Below are 21,641 nucleotides of genomic sequence, written 5' to 3'. Positions count from 1 at the left end.
CTCCGTCAAACATAAGTCTAGAGCAGACACGCTATCCCGAGGTATACTCCACGAACAGGAATCTCAGATAGGCAAAAAAAAAAAAGGAAGATGGTGAATGGACAAAGGAGCAAAAAAAGAACTCCCCCGGACAGGATCGAACTGTCGATCTTCCGGTTACCAGTTACTCAGGTAACAGCCGGACGCCTTAGCCAGCTGGGCCACGGAGGATGTCTGATCGGCTGAGGTATCTTGCTCTTGAACCATCGTGGGACTCGGCCGTCGATGGTTGCGACTCCGCTGTCAGTGGATTCTCGCCAGCTCATCAATTGGAAAACGCAACCCACATCTCGATGATTCCACATTAGGTATCCCAGCCTCCATGGACGAATTACCCCCTCTGGCGCTTCCGGTCCAGCCCCCCCAATGCACGATGCAATGTGATTCCAGATCATACTCTTGATGGAGGCGTTTATGCATCTGCCCATCCACCAACCATCTCACACGCTTGGCAATTTTTGATAAATTTTGCATCCCCCACGGTACTTGTGCTTACGTACCTAGGTAGTACGAACTACGTACGAGTATACCTACCTAGTAGTAGTAGTAGTACTTGGGGGGATGTCCGAGTACGAAGTACGAGATTCCAATTACTATGACTCCGTACATACATGTCAACGACGCCCTGCACACCGATTGAACATGTGCAATCCATGTTCACAATGCATGGCAACTCTGGTCTGTTACCAATCGAAGAAATATTACGGAGGATTTTCTGCAGCCACCAGTAGTTGTGGGTCTGGCAGTGCAGTTACAGTGTTGAGTCACCTCACAAGTTCACCACAGCGGGGGAGGAGGCGGGACATCGATGCAAGGCAAGGCAGCTAGCTAGACGCCGTTAACCGCTCGTGCCTCTTATATTCTCCGGTCTCGCTCCCCTCTTTTTTTTTTAATCTCTTCTCCACGGCTCTTAGCTTCCCTCCACCTGAGCTCAGCATTCCCCACGAGACGACGAGAAAGGAGGAGACGGCGCGACTGTTGCCTCACGACCATGGCTCCCGCTACCGTCGACGAGACGGAGCCGCTCCTCGGCCTCGGCGCATCTGCTGAGATCTGCCACGACGACCTCGAGGCTCGCACACGCCGTATAGACGACATTGTCGATTTTGACCCCAAGGGTGACCCTGAGAACCCGCGAGAATGGCCCAATGGCTTCAAATGGGTCATCACCATGCTGCTCACCTTTATGGCCTTTAGCGTGTAAGTCTCAATTCCACCCACGGGGCAAGATAAAGCAATTGCAGGATAAAAATCATGCTGACATTCCCAGGACTTTTAACTGCATCTCGGTCGTCCCCATTGCCAACCGCATCGTCTCCGACCTCTCGGGCGGCAAGGGTAGCAAGTCAGCCAGCGTCCTACTGGTCACCATCTGGGAGCTGGGCGAGGCGGCGGGACCACTCGTCATCGCGCCGCTATCCGAGACACTCGGCCGGTGGCCCGTCATCAGCGTCGCCAACATCCTCTTCGTGCTCGTCACGGTGCTGGCGGCCCTGTCGCAGACGACGTCGCTCTTCATCCTCGCGCGCGCGCTGTCGGGCCTCGTCGTCACGTCCAACGTGCTCAACCCGGCCGTCGTCGGCGACATCTTCGACCCGGACAGCCGCGGCTCGCCCATGAGCCTCGTCATGGTCGCCCCGCTCGTGGGCGGCGCCGTTGGCCCGGCCATTGCCGGCGCCATCGCCGAGTCGTTTAGCTGGCGCTGGACCGTCTGGATGGCCGCCATCCTCGCCGGCACTGTCACCGTGCTCCTTCTGGTTTTCTTCCGCGAGACGTACAAGGTGCCCATCCTGCGCCGCCGCATGCGCAAGCTCCAGCGCGAGGGGAGAACTTCTTCTCACGGTGCCACCACCACCACCAACACTGACGACTCCGTGCCTGTCACCTCGGAGAAGCAACCGCGCAGCGAGCTGGTCGAGTCCATGGTGCGGCCCCTGATCGTCATCAGCTCCTCGGGCGTGCTCATGGCGCTGTCGCTGTTCGGCTCCGTCGTCTTCGCGCACTTCTACAACATGTCGACCACGCTCCCAGACATCCTCGAGGAGCGGTACGGCCTGTCGCCCGCCAAAACAGGTAGCGCTCTCATCTGCGAGAGCCTCGGGTCCCTGGCCAGCGTTGTCATCTGCAACGTGGGGCTGGACCGCATCTACGCGCGGATGAAGGCCGCCAACGGCGGGATCGGGCAGCCCGAGTTCCGGCTGCCGATTGTCATCGTCGGGGGCTTCACGCTGCCGCCTGCCGTGGCGCTGTACGGCTGGGCGGCGGAGCTGAGGCTGCCGCTGCCGGTGATGCTGCTGTCGGTTGGGCTGGTCGGGCTGACGCTGATGCTGGCATTCCTTCCGCTGTCGGCGTACGTGGTGGACGCGTTCGGCCTGTACTCGGCGAGCGCGATGACGGGGCTGATTGTGGCGCGGTGCCTGATGGGCACGTTCCTCCCGCTGGCGACGACGCCGCTGGTCGATAAGTTTGGGTACGGCTGGGGGTTCACGGTGCTGGCAGCCGTGGGCCTGGCGCTGGCGCCGATCCCAGTTGTGCTGCTGTGGTATGGGAGGGAGTGGCGGCAGTGCTGCAAGTACACGCGGGGGAGCTGATGGGTATTATGATCACGAAGCTACGCGCTATGAAAGGCAATGATGTCTGGAGACGTTTAGAGATGTCGATTACGAGCCATGTTATGGGTCATGTCCTAATGATGCGTAAAATGGGATAAACCCGTTAAAATAGACCTGGATTCAGGAATCGCCTTTCCACACAGCACCACACCTTGCCGATATCTCGAGGACTTGCTGATAATGGCTGTTCAACCCCCCCAAGCTGCTTCCTCGCCCGTTGCGCCGTGAAACCGCCTATGGTGAGCCTCTCACAAGCCCAGCCACGTGCTGCGTGGTACTACTCATACAACGACCAAGTCATGGCGGTCAGGCCAGCACCAGCCTTTGTGATCTAAAAGTAATATCGTATTCCCTCTCCCGCTCTGGCAGCGTCTGTCCACATTCGTATGCAGAATCATCAACCAGGGCTAGTTAATACCGATTGGACAAGGCAAGCGCAGCATGCAGTGCCCAGCCACAATCACCTTATGTCCTTGCACCAACCGGCACTTACCCCTGGTAGGGTAGCCGGATCGGGCTCATTATCGCGTCTTCTTGTGCAACGTAGGATGCCTACAAGAGGCCGCAGACAAGCCAACATGGAATCTGTTGCCTCGTATGTACGGGTACGAGGCATGTATTATGTGACTGGTTGGACTGGAGAAGTTTGGGCAGGAAATGACCCCCCGCTGGTTGCCATTTACTAACCGTGAACCCTGGGGGGATCGTCATGGCAGCAGCACGAGCCCCCGTCGCCAAGAGGGGCTGCTGTTAGTGCCCCTGTGGCGCTCTAACCGTTGGGCCTAACAGTGTGGCGTCCGGGTGCGGCTGGGCGGCACTTGGGCCTCCCCGCACTGCACCGTGCTGCACCGTGCTGCACCGTGCTGCACCGCTGACTGCAGTGTGCTGGGCCAGGGTCCTCTGGTGCAAGTTCTGCTTGACCGCCTGATTGATGATCAGTAATGACCGCCCTGGACTTCAGGTGGTGTTCAGTGGCAATCGGCGTGCCCGCCGTGCTACACACGTATGTAGCATTTCCTTGCCCTAGGCATCAGATTGGGCATCTGGGCAAACAGCCAAGCCCGAGCAACGGCCGTTTGATCCAGCCAAGCTTCGCTCAGTATTCCATTGGAATGCCTCCATGGCCGTTGGCCCTCCCGGTCGGTCGGTCCCCCACTGAGGCTGGGGGGCCTCAAATGGCTCAATACGAGATGCCGTCTGCCGATCCGCTATTCTTGGACAAGACGTGGCTAGCACACAGAGAGCACAGGTCCCGAACCGAGCCATCGGATGGGTGGTAGGTGGGCGGTAGGCCGTATCAATCCGCTGCTTTGGCTGGCACGTGCCCACTCCGAGTGCTGCGCTGTCTGTCTTAGGCCCTGAGGAAAATACGAGATTTGATTTTGTCCTACGTCATGGTGTCCCTTTCCCTTTCCCTACAGGGCGTTGGCTGTCTTTACCTTGCGATGCAACGGAGATTTTGCTTGGGCTGGCGCGAGGGAAGTTGTCAACTTGCATGTGAGCTGCTCTGGTATAAGTAGACTGGGCTGGCCGCCTCTTGGGTCATGGTGATATGATATCGACACTCACAGACATCCCAATCTCGACCGTCCAGAACTTTCTTCTTGCATCCCCGCATGATCCACAGCTGCAATATTGAGATCAGCACCACCCACCTTGGCACCTACCTGACAGCTACAAGAGCCACCGCCCCCCACTCGCATCTTCACCTTGACCTCGCCTCCTGCTATTATCAAGCACTACTGCCAGTACCGCCATCACCACTACTACACAATGTATTCCATCCTGAGCACCATCCTCCTGGCCGGCGCTGCCCTCGCCGCGCCCGCCACCCCCGCTCCCCGTACCGAGACCTGCGTCGACAAGTCTCAGGATGTGGCGCTCTGGGACGTGGAAAAGTTCGACTTCCACTCCTCCTACATCTTCACCAACCCAGCCCACCAGAACTCGTGGGGCTACGTCAACTTCACCTTGTCCAACCCGGCCGTCGACTACAAGCCCGTCTGCTCCGGCCGCTCCAACCAGCTGCAGGACTTCTTCTACGGCACCCAGGTGTTCGACTGCGAGATGCCCGAGGACGCCCCCGGAGGTGCTGAGGCCACCTTCACCTTCAGCCGCCCCTCCGGCGAGCTGCGCATCAACCAGACCTGGCCCTGCGTCGACCAGGGCGCCCGCTTCGAGGCCAAGGGCGGTGTTAATCTCGACCTCCACTGCGATGACACCACCTGGGAGAACCCGGACTGGGAGCTCGGCCAGATCTACTCGTCCCGCAACGTTATCTGCAACCTCGTCGACGCCCAGGCGCCGATCGATCAGATCAGCGGCGTCATGCGCAAGCACTAAGAATGTACGGATACTCGCACACATATACACACACACACACACACACACAACTCGGCCTCACCGCTATCTTGACACTATTACCTGGGATGGCGTTGGCAAGAAGGAATTACTTTTTTAACTTTCGGGGGGGACAAGACTACTTTTTGGGCATCTACGATGATCACGACACTCCTTAATGACTATTTAATACGGGGCACGCCAGCACGGCACGAGAAAGAATGTAAGGATGGAGAGAGCAAAAATGAATAATTTGGACGGTGAAGTCGGGACTAGACTATGGTTCGATTAGGTAGTAGAAAGGGGTACATAATCAAAAACACGCAATTTGCATTGCATCATCGATTCTCTCTGGCGCATGTGGTTGTCTCTGTTGCCCTCGATGCCAAGGCGCAAGCGCACGTGTTTCCATGCCAGTTTGCGCTGCTGCACGCACTGCGACGGGATTCTTTCAGAGTCTCACTGGGGACAGAGCATCGGGAATTTTTGTATTTGGACCGCGTCTGCTATTGACGTGACCGTTCGTGTCTGGTTCTTGATGGTATCTCGGGTTTCTCCCGATCCGCATAGGGGCGGTAATATGTAGTGGCGTTGATAGTCAGACCTGCTCTTTACCCATAGATGCTAGATAGTGCAATGATATGCTTACATACTTAAGTATATTGCTATTCATTTTGTCGATACTAGAAATTACCAATACCAATCGAACGGAGTTTATTCTCTATTCCCGCTGTGAGAAAAACCAGGCACCTGCAGATGCAGTCAGACGACGGGATCTGACAGTATAAGCAAGTCCCCAATCCTGGTGCCGGTTCTCCCGCCTGCTATGTATGCCTGTGAATAGATGTGTAGATAATCAATAATGCACCCTTTGCGACCGGACTTGGAGGGCCTGCTTCGAAACACGGGTCCCGGAGAGGCGCTCAGGAGGCGGTGGGGAACTCCGAGCGGGGGGCCGGGGGATGTGGGACAGGACGGGAGTCGCTGGTGGAGATTATCGGTCAACGGTCGGTACGAGTACTATGATCCGTACAAGTACGGATAGGGGAGCGACGACTTCTCGATGCGCCAAGCAGACGGGGTCGGATAGCTGGATTGATGGTTGCCTGTCTGTGGTACCTGGTAGATGTTGTTGCCTGAAGATACGCCGTCTGTCAACTCCGTCCTATGCGGGACCTTTTTGAAATCCAAATCTTACCACCAGTTGACACTTTAGGCAGAAATTGAACACGACAATAGGATAACAACGCGTAAATTCCATTCCCAACGGGATTCATGCCAGGACACTGCCCCAAAGTAAACAACTCGGGCATCGTTAGACCGGCTATCGCCTACAATCCAAACATTTTGTACGGAGTGCCTACGGATAGTGAGACACCCTATCTCGGAGGGGCTCCATATGTCAGACTCAGGCTGCACGCGCAGCAGGGATGCGCCGCAGCGCCGAGCAGCTATTCGCCCAGTTCCGCACAGATCCACTCCCGGCGACTTGTGCTGACGTTTGTTGAGGGTTCAGGGCTGCCTGCGACCGGAAGATCAGCCGATGGTGCCGAGATGCCGGAATTCGGGGGTTGTGATAGGCAGCTGTCACGGTCCTTCGGAGAGGGAAAAAAATTCGGGGTCGGTTGTGGCTGATGACTCCTCCTCCGGTGGTACAAGTACTATAGAGAGTCCGGGACGGCGAATGATGGAACAAGAGGGTAGGTCTTGCCTAGCTACAGGTTGTCTCGGTGATCGCAACTCGCAACTGCTAGCAAGAACACACGTCGAGGCTTCTAGGTTGAGCCTTCCAGGTTGAGACGCGTGGACGGGACGCACCTGCCGCTGGCATTCACAACAGGGAAAAACAACCACCCAGCTTCTCGTCGCACCGCACACACAGCATCGCCAACATGGCCGACCGCTCATCTGAAGAGAAACGACCTGACTCGTCGTCGGGCGTCGATAGCGCATCTCCCAAAGAGGTCGAAGCCGGCCAGAATGCCCCCACGCTGGCGGACAAGGAGGCGCTCACCACGGTCACCAGCCCGTCCGACGACCAGACGCCCTACCTCCAAGGCATCAAGCTGTTCTTCGTCATGGCGTCCGTGACGCTGGTGATACTCCTAGCCATGCTGGACATCTCCATTCTAAGCACGGTGAGTTGAGCTCGCCCTATGGTAGCCCCTACTGTTAGCAACCTGAACAGTCAAGTGACAACCAATCTGCCTAGGCTATCCCCCAGATTACGAGCGACTTCCACAGGCTTGGGGACGTGGGCTGGTACATAGGTGCTTACCAGCTTGCAAGGTTTGTTTTCCACATGTGGCCCAGCGCTCTCCCGGGCGTGTACTAACATTGGATACTACGCAGCGCGACTGTCCAGCCGCTCACGGGCAAGCTGTTCACCTACTTTAACACAAAGGCAAGACGGAGTCCTAGCACCAATGCTGTTCCATCAACCAAACTAATAGCTAATTCAGTGGACGTTTCTAATCTTCTTTTTAATCTTCGAGGTTGGTTCTGCCGTCTGCGGCGCCGCGACGTCATCGGCCATGCTCATCGGTGGCCGGTCGGTGGCTGGCGTGGGCGCCTCTGGTCTTGTGAATGGGGGTCTCACTATTATTCTGGGTGCTTGTGAGCCCTCGGTTCGCCCATGTAAGTGATATTTCATCCTGGGGGGGGAAGGAGAAAAGTACATAATGGTTACTGATAGAGGTGAAAAGTGTATACTGGCATGGCCATGGGAGGTGAGAATCGGCATCCTATCATCCCGGGTGCCTCGACCGTTCGCTGACCGCTTCGTCCAGTGGGCCAACTGGGGATTATCCTTGGGCCCCTTCTTGGTGGCATCTTTACCGAACACGTATCCTGGCGTTGGTGCTTTTATATCAACCTGCCCTTTGGCGGGGTCGCGGGCCTCTTCATGATTCTCGTTTCAGTCCCCGAGCAGATGGCCAAGCAACCACCATCACTCGCCTACATCCGCTCCCTCATCCCCCACTTTGACCTGACCGGTTTTGCCCTGTTTGCCCCTGCCTCCATCATGTTTCTTCTGGCACTGCAGTTCGGAGCCGGTGAGTACGGCTGGAACTCGTCTGAGGTCATTGGTCTGTTCTGCGGCGCTGGCGTCACAGCCATCATCTTCGGTCTCTGGGAACGTCGCATGGGTGACGAGGCCATGATTCCCTTTCCCATGGTGCGCCAAAAAATCATGTGGTCAAGTTCTCTTTCCTACGCGCTCCTCATGTCCTCGATCGTTGTTGGTAGTAACTTTGTCCCCATCTTCCTCCAATCTGTCAAGGGGTTGTCACCCACCATGAGTGGCGTGTACATGCTGGCGACCATCATCCCGCAGCTCATCCTCGTCATCGTCTCGGGAGCTCTTGGTACGTAAAATTGCCCACCGTTGGTAGATGCGAGCAAAGCTGACCATTTCCAGTGACTAAATTTGGTTACTACCTCCCCTGGATTGTTGGATCAGCCGCCTGTACTGCTATCGGCGCTGGACTCATCTCGACTTGGCAGCCGTCCACCAGTTTGGGCAAGCTGCTCGGATACCAGATCCTCTTTGGCAGCCGGGGTGCGGGCATGCAAATGGTAAGACTCAAATTGATCATAGCTTTCATCCATAACCTGTCTACTAACCCCTTCCACAGGGCGTGATCGCCATCCAGCACCATCTCCCCGCCAAGATGGTAGCCATTGGCAACAGCTTCCTCGTCTTCTCCCAGAACTTTGCTGGCGCTATCTTTATTACCATCGCCAACACAATCTTTCAGGAGAGTCTTAAATCGACCATTAACTCCAACGTACCTGGCATTAGCCCCGATGCCGCCGTGGCTGCCGGTGGCAGCGCCGGGGCTGTCCGCGCGCTGGCACCTCCAGGGCCGTTGAGGGATGCCTTGTTTGGAGCGTACTCGGACGGCTTCACTCACGTGTTCTACCTCGTTATTTCGACGTGTTGCGTGGCATTTTTCGTCTCATTTGGGATGGGGTGGGTGGATTTGAGGGTGAAAAAGGAGCACAAAAAAGCGACAACTCCGCAACAAGAGGAGGCTAACACAGAGTGATCTTTTCTTTTAGAATACAGATTGGGGTATCCGTTGATTCTGGAGATTGCAAATAGATACGCCACTCTAACTCTTAAATAGCATGTATACTTAGACATATTAATAACGAACTCCACTCCATTAATGGAAACACAAAGGTGGCTGGCCAGCTACACTGCAGTTTGCTTGGAAGTTTCTGTGAGAGGCTAAGAGGCTTAGGTAAATACTGAAAAGACCGACAATTACTGAATAGAAGGTTAAATATTGAGGCATATTTATTCATGTCTTTCAATTTAAAGGAGGCCACTTTAGCTAAATTCCAGTACATGCTAGGGAGGTTAAGTCCGTGCTTCGAATTGTAGCCTCAATAAACCAAACATACCCCTGTCAATAAAAAACACAAATAGTCTTTATATACGCCATAATGATCTAGCTCTATGCTTCTAGGTCATGGGACAGCTCTTTAAAAGAGCCCATGTACCAGATAAACATCAGTCTTTCTCCAAAGTTGGAATCAAATCGTCAAACAACCAGTCTCCAACTGATGTTTGAACAGATACCCGGGGAAAGAAAAATAAGTACTCCAAAAGATTCCATTCAAAGTGGGAGACAGCCCTTACTCAACCGACCCAGACCAGCTGTTGACGGTGAAGGTAGCAGGCCCGCCGTTGAAGGGCTCAGAGCCGAACTGGAGAACTAGTGGGATATGTTAGCATCCATAGTAGACATTAGAAAGAAAAAGGAACAATAACATACTGAGGAGGTGCTGCTTGTCGGCAGGGAAGTCCTTGTGCTTGGTGAGGTAGTCAAAGTAGTCCTTGACGTCGCCCTTGAAGCTCTTGCGGGGGGTCGGCGCGACAAAGCTGTAGACGTGCATGTCGCCGTTGAACCCGTCGTGCAGGTCCCAGTCCATGCCGCCGATGTTGACGGTGCCGACCTTGGGGCCGATGGGCCAGACTTCGCCGATCTTGCCAAGCCTGCGATGGTTAGTTAGTTCCAAGCTTCATGTGGAGTTCGTGGATATATAGTAAAGTAGGGGGACATACCAGATCATGAGCTCATAATCTCCAGAGCTCTCATCGTGGTTGGGATCCGCCGCCGTGAACAGATCGTATGCGACGTTGGCCCGCGCGTTGCCCTTGTACCCCCAGGACGCAGTGGTTGGAATGCTGTCGATGGAGGAGACCTTCTTCTTGGTGCCGAGCTCGCGCCCCGCGTAGGGGTAGGCCTTGACGTTGTTCTTGTTGCCGCCGCTCCAGGTCCAGTCGACGTGGTAGGAGACGCCGTCGCGGGCGGTCTTGTCGACGACGAGGCACTGCTTGCCGTCGGCCGTGCCGGCGCCCCACATGTTGTTGTTGAAGTAGTACCCGTCGGAGCTGTGGTGCTGGAACTGGCCGCAGAGGGACTTGGCGAGGGCCAGGGGGGCGAGGGCTGCGAGGATGGCGAGGGACTTCATGGTGGATGTGTGATGTGTGGTATGTGTGTGTGAAAAGGGGTATGTAAAAAGGGGTTGGTACTGTAATGTGCTTGCTTGACTTGTAGATGATTAAGAAAACAATAAATAACACAGTTGTCTTCTGGATGAAGAACAGGACTCGAGACTGTGAAGACGTCGACTCCTAAATAGTCGTCCTGTACGTCCTCAGCCGAGTCAGTATCCAAGATGGACATAACTAGCCGCTTCCCCAGTGACACTACATCCTCACCGCGACCCATCACGGCGTGGATCCCCTGGATCCCCTCTGATTCATGGCATAGATCAGGCGGACGAGAAAGGGCCGTGTAAGGGCCGTGTAAGGGTGCTCCCACCGTGGATTCTGCCCCGTCCGGGCCATGCCGGCCCCACTCGGAGTTGGCCCGGGGGACTCGGCGTCTGGATACTAAACGGGGCTGATTCAGGGAGCGTGGGCCATGGAAATATTCTAGAAAAAGCAAATGAAGGGCTAGAATGCTGCCTCGGTTGCATGACTTCGATTTTTCTAGCAGTTTCTGAGGTACATGGGCTATGCGGGTGGGGAGGACGAGGGAGGAGGTAGAGGAGGGGAAAACCCACAAACGTCATTCACACCCCGGCTGATAGGCAGTTCAACCACGGCTTCCACGTTGCCACTTTGTCACCAGCAGTTGGAAAAAACCAAATCCATCGCCGATATCCCGCTTACTCGCTTGCCAGTCTCCTTCATCGGAACCAGCATGACTAGCAACGTAGACACGTCTCTGCCCCCGCAGCCCAGCGGCGCGGCCGGCCAGCTTGCCTCCCGCCACGCCCGTGAGGAGCCCCTCAAGCTGTACGGGGGCTGGTTCTGCCCCTTTGTCCAGCGCGCCTGGATCGTCCTCGTCGAGAAGCGCATCCCCCACCAGTACATTGAGATCAACCCTTACCGCAAGGACGGGGACTTCCTGGCCATGAACCCGCGCGGCCTGGTGCCCACCCTCGCCGTGCCCCCATCCGCGACGGGCTCGACCCCACGCCCGCTGTACGAGAGCACCGTCGTGTGCGAGTATCTCGACGAGGAGTACGCCGACGAGGACGCCCACGGGCCGCGCCTGCTGGCCGGGAGTGCGTACGACCGCGCCAGGGCCAGGCTGTGGATCGATCACGTCTGCACCAAGATCGTCCCCGGGTTCTACAAGCTGCTCCAGCACACGCCCGACAAGGCCTACACGCTGGGCCAGGCGCGGGGCGAGCTCCAGACCAGCATCCGGACGCTGGTCGCGGAGATGGACCACACGGGCAGTGGGCCGTGGTTCCTGGGCGAGCGGTTCGGCATGGTGGATGTCGTGCTGGCGCCGTGGGCGAAGCGGCTATGGCTGATTGAACACTACAAGAGCGGGGGCGTGGGGATCCCCAGGGACAGGGAGGATGGCTTTGACGAGATCTGGGCGCGGTGGGGACAGTGGTACGATGCTGTGGTTGAGAGACCGAGTGTCAGGGAGACTTGGAGTGACGATGAGCGCTACGTTGTTGCGTACAAGCGGTATGCAGAGGACACGACTAATTCGCTGGTGGGTCAGGCTACGAGGTCTGGACAGAGGCTCCCGTAGGATTGTTTGTATTAAATCTGGCTGTCTGCTGTGTTGGAGCTTTGCTTTATATGCCCATTGATATGGCATGTCAGGACAGATGCCCAGGCATCTAGAGTACTTCTGGCGTACGCTTTAACGTCCGACAATTATGGTTTTATTTTCTAGTTGAATCAAATGCTCCAATTACTTTTTAAAATCAAAACTTCAAAGCCGAGTTTCCGTTTACTGTCCATCCCCAAGTTGTTTGCTCTGAATAGTATCTTCGCACTGTACACTGCTGGCATTCTGCGGAGAACAGCACAGTGCATATGTCTCCCACGGTACTCCCAAACTCCAGCACCTGAATTTCTTCACTTTCGACGACCGTCAAACCAAACTCTCCCACCACCACGCCCACAATGTCCGACCAAAGCGCCTCGCGCTTCGCGCCGCAGAACAAATCCACCCAGCAGCGCCTATCGACCAACACGGTTGGCCTCGTCGCCCTCTCCGACTTCCGCAAACGCCGCGCCGAGGTCCTCGAGCAGCAGGGCCGCGAGTCGCGCGAGGCCGCCCTCACGGGGTCCCCGACCCCCGGCACCAGCACCCCGGACAGCGAGTCCGCCGCGAACGGGAGCGACAGCGGGCCGCCTACGAAGAAGAAGAAGCCGAAGAAGAAGAAGCCGGGGAAGAAGCTCCTGTCGTTTGACGATGAGGATGGCGACGGGGAGGAGGGGAGCTCTGCTAAGGATGGGGAGGACGTGGACGAGGACAAGGACAACAGCAGAGCCAAGTTCAAGGCCAACGCCACAGTCGGCCTGGTGCCCAAATCCATGACCAAGTCGGCGCTGCGCCGTGAGGCAGCCGAGCGCGAGGCGCTGCGGCGCGAGTTCGTGGCCATCCAGGAGGCGGTCAAGGCGACCGAGATTGCCATCCCGTTTGTCTTCTACGACGGCGCCAACATCCCCGGCGGGACAGTGCGCGTTAAGAAGGGCGATTTTGTATGGGTGTTCCTCGACAAGAGCCGCAAGGTTGGCGCTGAGCTGGGCGTGGGCGAGGGAGCCAACGCGGCAAGGGCCTGGGCGCGAGTCGGTGTCGACGATTTGATGCTCGTGCGCGGAACCATGATTATCCCTCATGTAGGTTTTCCACCATCACACGAACGAAATAGATGAATGTATGTGCTAATTTTTTCCTTTCTTTCTCTAGCACTACGACTTTTACTTCTTCCTTGTCAACAAGAACACTGGCCCCCGCGGCCAGCGCATCTTCAACTACTCGGCCGATCCTCCCGTCAAGCCCACCACCACGGGAGCCCTCGACGGCGGCCTCGTGACGCCAGAGTCCAAAGCCGCCGCCGCCAAGGCCGTCCCGGACATCAGCACCCTCGAGGGTGCCAACGACGACCCCACCTTGACCAAGGTCGTCGACCGCCGGTGGTACGAGAAGAACAAGCACATCTACCCGGCCAGCACGTGGCAGGAGTTTGACGCGGAGAAGGACTACGCGGCCGAGGTGCGACGCGATGCCGGCGGCAATGCCTTTTTCTTCTCGCGGTGAAGAGGACCCGGCAGGTCATTGTGTTTCGCAACTCTCTAAAATAGACGTTGCCCTTCCGTGGTGGCACCCATATTGTCGTTGGAATCGATACTTTAGTTTCGTCAGACCCTCCGTGGCCGACCTCGTTCAACCCCACAGGCACCAGCACGCATACGCCGTCCCCACCAGCACCCACCACCCGGGCCAGAACAGCATCAGGATGACGGTGTTCCCACTGCCGAGGATGAAGCTGGTGAACTCGTGGAACACGCGCCTGCGCAGGGCCTTGACGGCCCCGGACTCCCACGTCTCGTACACGAGCTGCGCGGTCATGGCAGCGCCCGGCCGCACGAGGGACCGGTGGGTGCGCAGGCCAAATTTGCCGCCGGCGCAGACCACCGTGCTCGCGAGGAGGTACGCCCGCAGGCAGAGGAACACGCAGGCGGAGTGGAGGAGCCGCTGGAGGCGGAGGATGTAGGCGAGCCCCGGGGCGAGGTAGTTCGCGATGCTGAGGGGGGATGACGATGACGATGCGGATACGGAGGAGGAGGGGCGGTCGGGGTCGGCTCGGGAGGCCCGTACGAGGGTGACCTCTTTCATGTTCGTAAGGGCTCAGGTTGGGCTCTGCTGTGTGCGAAAGGAGGAGGGAGAGGGATATATGGATACGGCGAACAGCGGGACAACCCGATAGATACCGCGCTGCATGAACGCCTGAAGGAGGGGGGGGGAGAAGTTATATACGGCACTCTCACTCTCCTCGTCCCCTCGCTGCTACGTAGTAAGAGGAGGTGCTCCAATATCTGCAAGCTCGCCTAGGCGCCAGGAAGGGTCGCAGGGACCCCGCTGGTTGCTTGTCACTCAAAAGGTCCCACCCCGCGCCCAGTTCCCGCACATCCCGAAACGTTCGTCGCCCAACCAGGGGTGTTTGTTGGTAGATGGCCAGATGCCCAAATGGGTCTACATCAAAACGCGGCTACGGGTGTGAACTACAAGACCGCTGGTCTGGCATTAGAGCGGTCGAGGATGGAGGGGAGATTCCACGGGGCTGGTCCCTTGTGAGCTCGGGTCAAGATCCAGAGGGAGAGGAGTCCCTCATCGTCTCTCTCAGTGCCCCTCGACTGCACGGTCGTCGCACGTGGGGCTGAGGCGCTGTCTCGTCTAATGCGGATGGGGTCAGCGGTGGGGTCTAACAACGAGATGGTGCATAATACCATTGAGAGCGTGGCTGTCGGTTTGTGGAATGGGGATGGGCAAATCGTGGGATGGGAGTCACGATTACGGTTCGTAATAGAATAAAATGGCGCTTCGTGGCTTGCGCCGGCACTTGGCGCTTCACAGGCGGCATGAAGCATAACTGTTATTACCATTACCACATCTCACCATTCCCCTCACGCGGGGGGATCAAGGGCACGCCCAATGACCTCCTCCCTCCCCCACGTGGGCCACATCGGGACGGAGCGGAGGAGGACGGGCTTGGCTGGCGTCAGCCGTCGGACCAGGTATTAATATTATTATCAGTATGTACGTGTATGGATGTATCTGGGCGGTGGCGCATTTTACCTATGCGCGCTCCCATGTAAGTCGCCGCTTACGGCGGCGGTTGGGCATTAGGAGCACCTTTATTAATACGACTTGATCCACCATACGATACTCGGCTCTCAATGGTTAACTCTAGGGCCTCAGATGTATGGACCTCTAAGGAATAATCATAAAACACATGTTCGAATGATATACACCAACACGCGATCCAAGTAGGCCCCCCCCCCCCCCCCCCCCTTTACGCGTTACCACATCTCTAGGAGCAGACATCTGCCTGCGGCCCCGCGCTGCCCTGCACAATCCCCGGCACATCCTCCGTGGCATCCAGACTGTACTCGTACAGATCGCCGGGGACAAACGCCGTGCCCTGGTCGGCGGCCGGCTCGCCCGAGTCGCCCTCGATGATGATGCCCGTGGCGGTCAGCGTGGCCGTCTCGTCGGCGCTGATGGGGTCGGCCGTGTCGACAAAGTAGACGTTCTCGATGCGGGCGTCGGTGCTGCCGCGCGCGTAGTGGCCGTAGCTGGTCACGCCCGTGAGGTAGTTGTTGTACAGGTGCGCGTGCAGGAGGTTGTCGGCCGACGGGTTGCGCTGGTTGGTGCCGTCGAACCAGTTGTGGTGGATGGTGCCCTCGGCTACGACATTGTCGGTCCAGCCTATTCATTCATTTACCTGTCAATAATAGAAGAAGATGCGAGGACACAGGCTGTAGCACCCACCAATGCCAAAGGTCTTGTCGTGGCCCCGGAAGATGGTGTTGGACACGGTAAAGAAGGTCGTGTCCTTGCGCAGGTCCACCAGCCCGTCACCGCTGGGGTCGTCAAAGATGCAATGGTCGATCCAGATGTTGGACGACCCGTCTGCCTGGATACAGTCATGGTCCGACGTATCAGGGTCGCCGGGGTTGGCTAAGTAGTCACCATCCTCTGTCAGCCCTGCCGCCAAACTCTCCACCGCTCGAGCCATCATCCCCTCCACTCACTGATCCTCAGGTTGCGGATAATGACATTCGACACCCCGTGGATGCCAAACCCGCCCTGCTCAATGTACGCCGAGTCGCCCACGCCGATGATGGTCTTGTCGCTCGTCACCTCGAGCTCCTCGCCCGCCGGCTCGACCGTGATGGTGCCCTCGACCTTGATGATGTGAGGGCCCTCGGCCGCCGCGTACTTGGCCAGGTCCTCGAGCGTGCTGACCGTCACCTCTGTTCCACCCAGGCCGCCCGTCGTGCCGCCGTTGAGCGATGCGAAGCCATCGGCCACGTCGTCGCACGCAGCTGAGGCGAGGGAGGCGTAGTGCGCTGCGAGGGCAGCAGCAGTAGTGAGCTTCATGGTGGACTGTAGTAGAAGTTGGGTATAAGTGTCAGTTAAGGTGATGATGACTTGGGATTACTATCATCCATCCACCGAACAATTCACAGTCAACGGCCATGTCACGATTTATACTCCAAGAGAACCCATATCGCAGAATGATCGACATGCCAAGCTCCGGTGCTTATTCCGCCAAGGTACACGGAGTCACCGCGTCCGGGGAAACCCCCATCGGCGTTTCAACATCCCGATGCAATCATGAGTCTCGTTTCATCAACTGCCAGCCGCCGCCGTTGCCTCAAGGTTATTCCATCAATCGAACTGTTGGGAGGCACGGCCATTGGCGACGTCCCTCTCGGGTTCTGCTCACCCGAGGATGTGGGATCAGACGAGATCGACACAGCCATGGCAGTCCATATAAATTATATACATCTTGTTTAATGCGATCCAATAGCCACATCGATGACCTTCCCCTGAAGCTCCGAGGTCAGCACATGCTAGTCGGCAACCACTAGTAGTACTAGTGGATAATACCAGAGCTTGCCAGGGTCTTTGGGGATCTCTACAGACAAACTAATTTCTTTTTGTGTCTTTTGCTTTAATACTGCCAAGGGTATGGACAAACCATACAACAACAAAAGTGACTCGCGACGTCCATCTCAAGAGCTGGTATGCGACCATGGCAACGACCACATGGGGTTAGCAGTCACATCCAATGCTCCTCTGGTTGGAGGCAGATGCAGCAAGCTCTCGGGGATGGATGCGCTGAGGAACCGAAACAGCTTGCGAAGCCCCTCGCGGTCTACAACCTTGGAGTGCTCCAACTCCTTCTCATAGTAACCCTCCATCCTCACGCCGCTCAGTCCCGTGATCCAAGCCTGCGACGTGGTGTCGATGACGATGTTCTTTGGGTTCCCATCGCCGCCCCATGTTAGCCCCAGGGTATGCAGGAGCAGCACGGCGTTAGTCACCTCCATTGCCCACGTCCTGCGCATCTCGAGGCTGAAGGCCTCGAGGTTGGCTTCGGCGAGCGGCCAGCCCTGTATGTCCTCGCAGACGTACCCGATCATGTTCTCGTGATCGGCGTGTACCAGGTAGCCCAGGATGTTCGGGATGTTGACCTCTATACCTGGCGTGCGACGGCGCAGTTCGAGCACCGTCCGTAAACACTTTATCTCCCGGCGCATGGCCAAGTCCCACCTGCCGCCGGGAGCTTCTCCGTTACCCCTGCAGATGACTGTAGCTGGGCCGAGGGAAACCTTGCACGAGCGGATCCCGCCCGTCAGCCCCATATCCCTGACCACCATGAGGTCTCTGGTCGTGTATACGGGCATATTGTCATGGAGGAAAAAGTTGTTCTCCGGCTTGGGAGGCATTGGCCGGTCGAGATCCTCGTAAGCCTTGGATCTGTCGATGGGGATAATCTTTGGAGCGAAGTCGGGGCCCCTTTGGAGGGCGAAGTAATAGGTCTCCGGGAAGATTGCGTGATGCATGGTGGTGAGGCGATTAGACGACATACGCTCTTGCCACACAGCCACCGCTGCATCCAGGAAGTATTTCTGTCCAGGCAAAAGGATGCTGTCGACTAATAAGCTTCGAAAGGCCGAGAAGTCGCCGGGGACCGGGTGTGGTCGGGTTATGTGGTCCATCGCCGTGATGAAGATGGTCTCCACGGGGTTTTTCCGGTGTCTAGTGGGTATGATGGTGATTGAGAATCGCACGTCAAAGAAGGTAAAGACGAGACAGGAGGCATCTGAACTGCCAGTGAGGACTCGGTCGATTTTTGCACATCGGACCATTTGGTCTCCCCAGTTTGGTTCACCCATGGTTCTGTACCGGGGATCGGATGAACCCGAGTAAGCTTGCATTTTCTAGGTTGCAAAGAAGGGCGGGCGGGTTCATAGTCCCACAGCAATATTATATGTGATGGTGTTTGTGGTTGGGTGTTGGGGAACTCTATGCAAGACACGATGTTATGACTCCCAGGCGCCCGTCACTTGCCCATTGTGATGCCTCTTGATGAAAACTTTAATACGGCAAGAAAGAAGGACAACGAACCTAATTGTTGCTGTGAGAGAAGGAAGGTTGCATACACAGTCACAGGCGCGGCCAAAGACACACACAGCCAAAGACACACACAGCCAAAGGCACACACAGCCAAAGGCACCGAATAATAGTAGGACATTACAAAGATCATCTAGAAATCCTTGGACGTCTCAAAAACACATATAGCCTTGAGGGTTACAAGGCCTCGTAACGATAGGGATATCAAAGGTCAACGTTATGATAACCTCGGGATCGATCAAGAAGCCCACCATGAGATATCAGTGGCGGCCCATGCAATGTCAGCTTAGTCGCATGACCTTCATAACGCCAAAAGCTCTTGCCAAGCCCTTCCAAAAAAAACGGCGCCCTCTCTCTCATAGGTTGTTAAGGCATCGGGGTGCCCGAGTAGGAAACTCCGCCTCTCTAAATGGTACGTCTGCAACAGGTACCTACTTAGCAAATACTCTCCAGAATCGTGAACATTGTCCGTAGCAGAAACGTGGCCATAGTTGTGGTTGCCAGCCGTGTTTTGTTGGTGCTACGTACATATGCAAGTTATGATACTAGATCTAGCAGTATAAAGACGCGGGGGCACTCCACATCTTGACCACATCTCTGCAATCCCAACCCAACCTTATCCCGCCTCACTTCTCTTTTACCTCTCTGAGTCACAATGGAACAAATCGATCAAGATGCAGAGATCGTATACAACTACCACCGGATGTCCTCACACAGCCACCCCTCCCAGCCTCTCGGTCGGGCTGACGCCATCTTCTGCCTCTGCAGCCTCGACACCCGCGTCGCCTCCCGCGCTGCCCAGCTGTACCTTGCCGGCCTGGCGCCTCTTCTCATCTTCTCGGGTGGCTCAGGAGTCCTCACGGCCGGCCGCTTCGACCGCCCAGAGGCAGAGATGTTCGCTTCCATTGCCCGCGCCGAGGGCGTCCCCGCCGATGCCATCATCGTGGAGCCAAACTCTGCCAACACGGGCGAGAACGTGCGCTTCACGCACGCGCTGCTGCGGGAGAGGGGGCTGAGCATCGCGTCATTTATCCTAGTGCAGAAGCCATACATGGAGAGGCGGACGTTTGCGACCTTTTTGAAGCAGTGGCCCGGTGCGCAAGAGAGTGTTAGGTTTCAGGTCACGTCGCCACAGCTGCGATTCGACGAGTACTTTGACGAGCAGAACCCACGCGAGTGGATTACCAGTGTCATGGTAGGGGACCTGGTTCGTATCAGGGAGTATCCGGCAAAGGGTTTCCAGATCGAGCAGGAGATCCCAGGTGAGGTGTGGGAGGCGGGAGAGAGGCTGATTAAGGCTGGATATGATAAACATCTCCCATGAGGGGGCTTGCTTGAAATGATACAGGTACCAGATACGCTCATCTCCCTCTTTCTGGTCTAGGTTTCTTCCCTGGGCCCAATGCTAGCGCTGTTGACTTGAGAAACCCTTGGAAGCTTTCAAACACTGCGCCATCGTGGCCTTCCAGCCATCGGCAGCCCACTGACATCTCGTCCTTCCGTACACGCACCCATACCTTGAAACCAAAGCCAGTACTTTCCGGGCCTTGTTTATCGCCCGCCTCTTCTGACGGGGGTTCCGCCTGGCGTGCTTTCCTTCTCCGCCACGCACGGTTCCACACATTCCCAACCGCACGGCCAACACCCTCCAGTTTCTGGCCGTCCCATTCCCAGCTCATCAGGTCCAGCTCCCCAACTGCACCGCGAAAATCCTCCGCAAACTTTCCAACCTTCTCAGGCAGGCGCAGCGCGACAACCTCAGCCTCCGAGGTCAAGGGAAGCAAACCCCTCGCCTTGATCGACCCCGTGCCGCGCGCCACCCACTGCGCCGGTCGCATCCCCTTGAAACTCCACGCCACGGCCCACCGTCTCGTCCTGCTCCCCTGCACGAACTCGGTCACGGCGCAGTTGTCGACCCCGTGCTCCCGCAGCCTCTCCAGAAGGCACGTCGCGCTCGACAGGAACCCCAGCATGGACGTGTACCACTGCACGCGGCCCCGCAGGACGAGCGACTCGGCCAGGATGCGCTCCACGAAGCCGACCTCGCCGCCCGCCGTGACCATCTCTACCTTGTCGCCCGTGCACGCCGTGGACGGCGGGCGGGACTTTTGACGGGCGCTGTGGAGCATCTCCTCTTCGGACTCGTAGAAGGGCGGGTTCGTCATGCAGAAGTCGATGGAGTCGATGCCCAGGTCGTCTAGGGGGATGAGGGTATCATCGGGGGTTCGGGAGACGACCCTGATGCGGCCGTCGAGGCCGTTGAGCTTGACGTTGTTCCTGGCATACTCGAGGCTTTTCTCGTCAATGTCTGGTCACACGGTTAGGTACTATATCAAATTCTCTCTTCCGGGATTTAACGTGCCAGTGGCGATAAAGGACCATGGTCTCTGGGCGCAGCCAAGCAGTGGGTATATACAACTCGCGCCCGTCCCGATGTCGAGGCCAACGAGTTTACGCCCGGGTGGCTCGTACGACGACGTGTCAAGCAGGGCTTTGAGCCAGAGGATATAGTTATGCCTGTTGGCAACCTTTGATCCCAGAGTCAGTCTCCGATCAGAGTCACTTCGATAATGGTCCATGATGTCACCCACAGGAGGGCAGAGCCTGTCGTCGGGCAAGTCAATTCTGAGGTCAAAGTCTAGTTTCAGCAGCGTCCTCGTGAGCTGCATGACCGAAGCCGGGTCGTTGAAGTTGAGATCCCGGCCTTTGACGCTGATGAACTGTCAGCCGTAGGCACCTCGCTGTATGGGTGTCTCGTGAGCTTCCATACTGGGCGGCAAAATCCGGGTCTAGCAGGGCCAGTTGCTTGAAATCTGGCGGATTGCTGTAGAGATTTTGAAACTCTTGGTCTGCTGATGGGGTCGCCCAAGCCACCTCCACGGGATGACTCTCAACTGATGAAATAGCGTCGCCATGGTTCGGCCTGTCAGGGCTCGATGCCTCGTCGTCGGGGTTTTTACGTTTCTCTACCATCTTAGGGACGTGGCGAAGGGCAGAACACGCAGTCCATATCTCGTCTAAGCGTGACAATTCGTAGAATTTACTACAGGAAATGAGACTGCAGAATAAAAAGATGGTCAAATGGCAGATGCGTCAAATTCAACGACGACGACGACGACGACTTGGTTTCAATGTTGTTTGTTTGATGTTAGGTCCCGCTTGA

The 21,641-nt window shown here is 56.8% G+C and overlaps 11 protein-coding genes and 1 non-coding gene across 12 annotated transcripts; 6 read left to right on the top strand and 6 right to left on the bottom strand.

Annotated features, from left to right (window-relative positions):
* Positions 1 to 121: 121 nt before the first annotated feature.
* Positions 122 to 210, bottom strand: ACO1O0_004724. The gene has a single exon. It is a non-coding gene; the product is annotated as a tRNA-Asn (tRNA).
* Positions 211 to 1,030: 820 nt separating this feature from the next.
* On the top strand, positions 1,031 to 2,630 carry ACO1O0_004723 (uncharacterized protein; the record flags this gene model as incomplete). The annotated part of the gene is made up of 2 exons (XM_083194158.1): positions 1,031 to 1,239; positions 1,310 to 2,630. The coding sequence occupies 2 exons, from the start codon at positions 1,031 to 1,033 to the stop codon at positions 2,628 to 2,630; spliced, it is 1,530 nt and encodes a 509-aa protein (XP_083051106.1).
* A 1,794-nt stretch (positions 2,631 to 4,424) lies between these two features.
* ACO1O0_004722 (uncharacterized protein) lies at positions 4,425 to 4,994 on the top strand (the record flags this gene model as incomplete). The annotated part of the gene is made up of 1 exon (XM_083194157.1): positions 4,425 to 4,994. One exon carries the CDS (start codon positions 4,425 to 4,427, stop codon positions 4,992 to 4,994), a length of 570 nt encoding a protein of 189 aa, XP_083051105.1.
* A 1,889-nt stretch (positions 4,995 to 6,883) lies between these two features.
* ACO1O0_004721 (major facilitator superfamily domain-containing protein) lies at positions 6,884 to 9,043 on the top strand (the record flags this gene model as incomplete). The annotated part of the gene is made up of 7 exons (XM_083194156.1): positions 6,884 to 7,129; positions 7,204 to 7,280; positions 7,344 to 7,422; positions 7,487 to 7,628; positions 7,781 to 8,359; positions 8,413 to 8,570; positions 8,630 to 9,043. The coding sequence occupies 7 exons, from the start codon at positions 6,884 to 6,886 to the stop codon at positions 9,041 to 9,043; spliced, it is 1,695 nt and encodes a 564-aa protein (XP_083051104.1).
* A 595-nt stretch (positions 9,044 to 9,638) lies between these two features.
* Positions 9,639 to 10,478, bottom strand: ACO1O0_004720 (uncharacterized protein; the record flags this gene model as incomplete). The annotated part of the gene is made up of 3 exons (XM_083194155.1): positions 9,639 to 9,718; positions 9,779 to 9,999; positions 10,069 to 10,478. The coding sequence occupies 3 exons, from the start codon at positions 10,476 to 10,478 to the stop codon at positions 9,639 to 9,641; spliced, it is 711 nt and encodes a 236-aa protein (XP_083051103.1).
* A 737-nt stretch (positions 10,479 to 11,215) lies between these two features.
* On the top strand, positions 11,216 to 12,067 carry ACO1O0_004719 (glutathione S-transferase; the record flags this gene model as incomplete). Its single annotated transcript, XM_083194154.1, has 1 exon — positions 11,216 to 12,067. One exon carries the CDS (start codon positions 11,216 to 11,218, stop codon positions 12,065 to 12,067), a length of 852 nt encoding a protein of 283 aa, XP_083051102.1.
* Positions 12,068 to 12,447: 380 nt separating this feature from the next.
* ACO1O0_004718 (XAP5, circadian clock regulator-domain-containing protein) lies at positions 12,448 to 13,588 on the top strand (the record flags this gene model as incomplete). The annotated part of the gene is made up of 2 exons (XM_083194153.1): positions 12,448 to 13,167; positions 13,238 to 13,588. 2 exons carry the CDS (start codon positions 12,448 to 12,450, stop codon positions 13,586 to 13,588), a joined length of 1,071 nt encoding a protein of 356 aa, XP_083051101.1.
* Positions 13,589 to 13,714: 126 nt separating this feature from the next.
* On the bottom strand, positions 13,715 to 14,167 carry ACO1O0_004717 (uncharacterized protein; the record flags this gene model as incomplete). The annotated part of the gene is made up of 1 exon (XM_083194152.1): positions 13,715 to 14,167. One exon carries the CDS (start codon positions 14,165 to 14,167, stop codon positions 13,715 to 13,717), a length of 453 nt encoding a protein of 150 aa, XP_083051100.1.
* Positions 14,168 to 15,362: 1,195 nt separating this feature from the next.
* Positions 15,363 to 16,435, bottom strand: ACO1O0_004716 (pectate lyase family protein; the record flags this gene model as incomplete). Its single annotated transcript, XM_083194151.1, has 3 exons — positions 15,363 to 15,760; positions 15,824 to 16,030; positions 16,087 to 16,435. 3 exons carry the CDS (start codon positions 16,433 to 16,435, stop codon positions 15,363 to 15,365), a joined length of 954 nt encoding a protein of 317 aa, XP_083051099.1.
* Positions 16,436 to 17,073: 638 nt separating this feature from the next.
* On the bottom strand, positions 17,074 to 18,240 carry ACO1O0_004715 (uncharacterized protein; the record flags this gene model as incomplete). Its single annotated transcript, XM_083194150.1, has 1 exon — positions 17,074 to 18,240. The coding sequence occupies one exon, from the start codon at positions 18,238 to 18,240 to the stop codon at positions 17,074 to 17,076; it is 1,167 nt and encodes a 388-aa protein (XP_083051098.1).
* Positions 18,241 to 19,133: 893 nt separating this feature from the next.
* Positions 19,134 to 19,802, top strand: ACO1O0_004714 (uncharacterized protein; the record flags this gene model as incomplete). Its single annotated transcript, XM_083194149.1, has 1 exon — positions 19,134 to 19,802. One exon carries the CDS (start codon positions 19,134 to 19,136, stop codon positions 19,800 to 19,802), a length of 669 nt encoding a protein of 222 aa, XP_083051097.1.
* A 37-nt stretch (positions 19,803 to 19,839) lies between these two features.
* On the bottom strand, positions 19,840 to 21,451 carry ACO1O0_004713 (uncharacterized protein; the record flags this gene model as incomplete). Its single annotated transcript, XM_083194148.1, has 3 exons — positions 19,840 to 20,786; positions 20,934 to 21,190; positions 21,249 to 21,451. The coding sequence occupies 3 exons, from the start codon at positions 21,449 to 21,451 to the stop codon at positions 19,840 to 19,842; spliced, it is 1,407 nt and encodes a 468-aa protein (XP_083051096.1).
* Positions 21,452 to 21,641: the final 190 nt, after the last annotated feature.

This window comes from Amphichorda felina (assembly GCF_050947745.1).
Source record: "Amphichorda felina strain 45539 chromosome Unknown scaffold_4, whole genome shotgun sequence".
NCBI classification, from domain to species: domain Eukaryota; kingdom Fungi; phylum Ascomycota; class Sordariomycetes; order Hypocreales; family Bionectriaceae; genus Amphichorda; species Amphichorda felina.
Note: the sequence above shows the minus strand (reverse complement) of the source record. Positions and strands in the feature narration are given on the sequence as shown.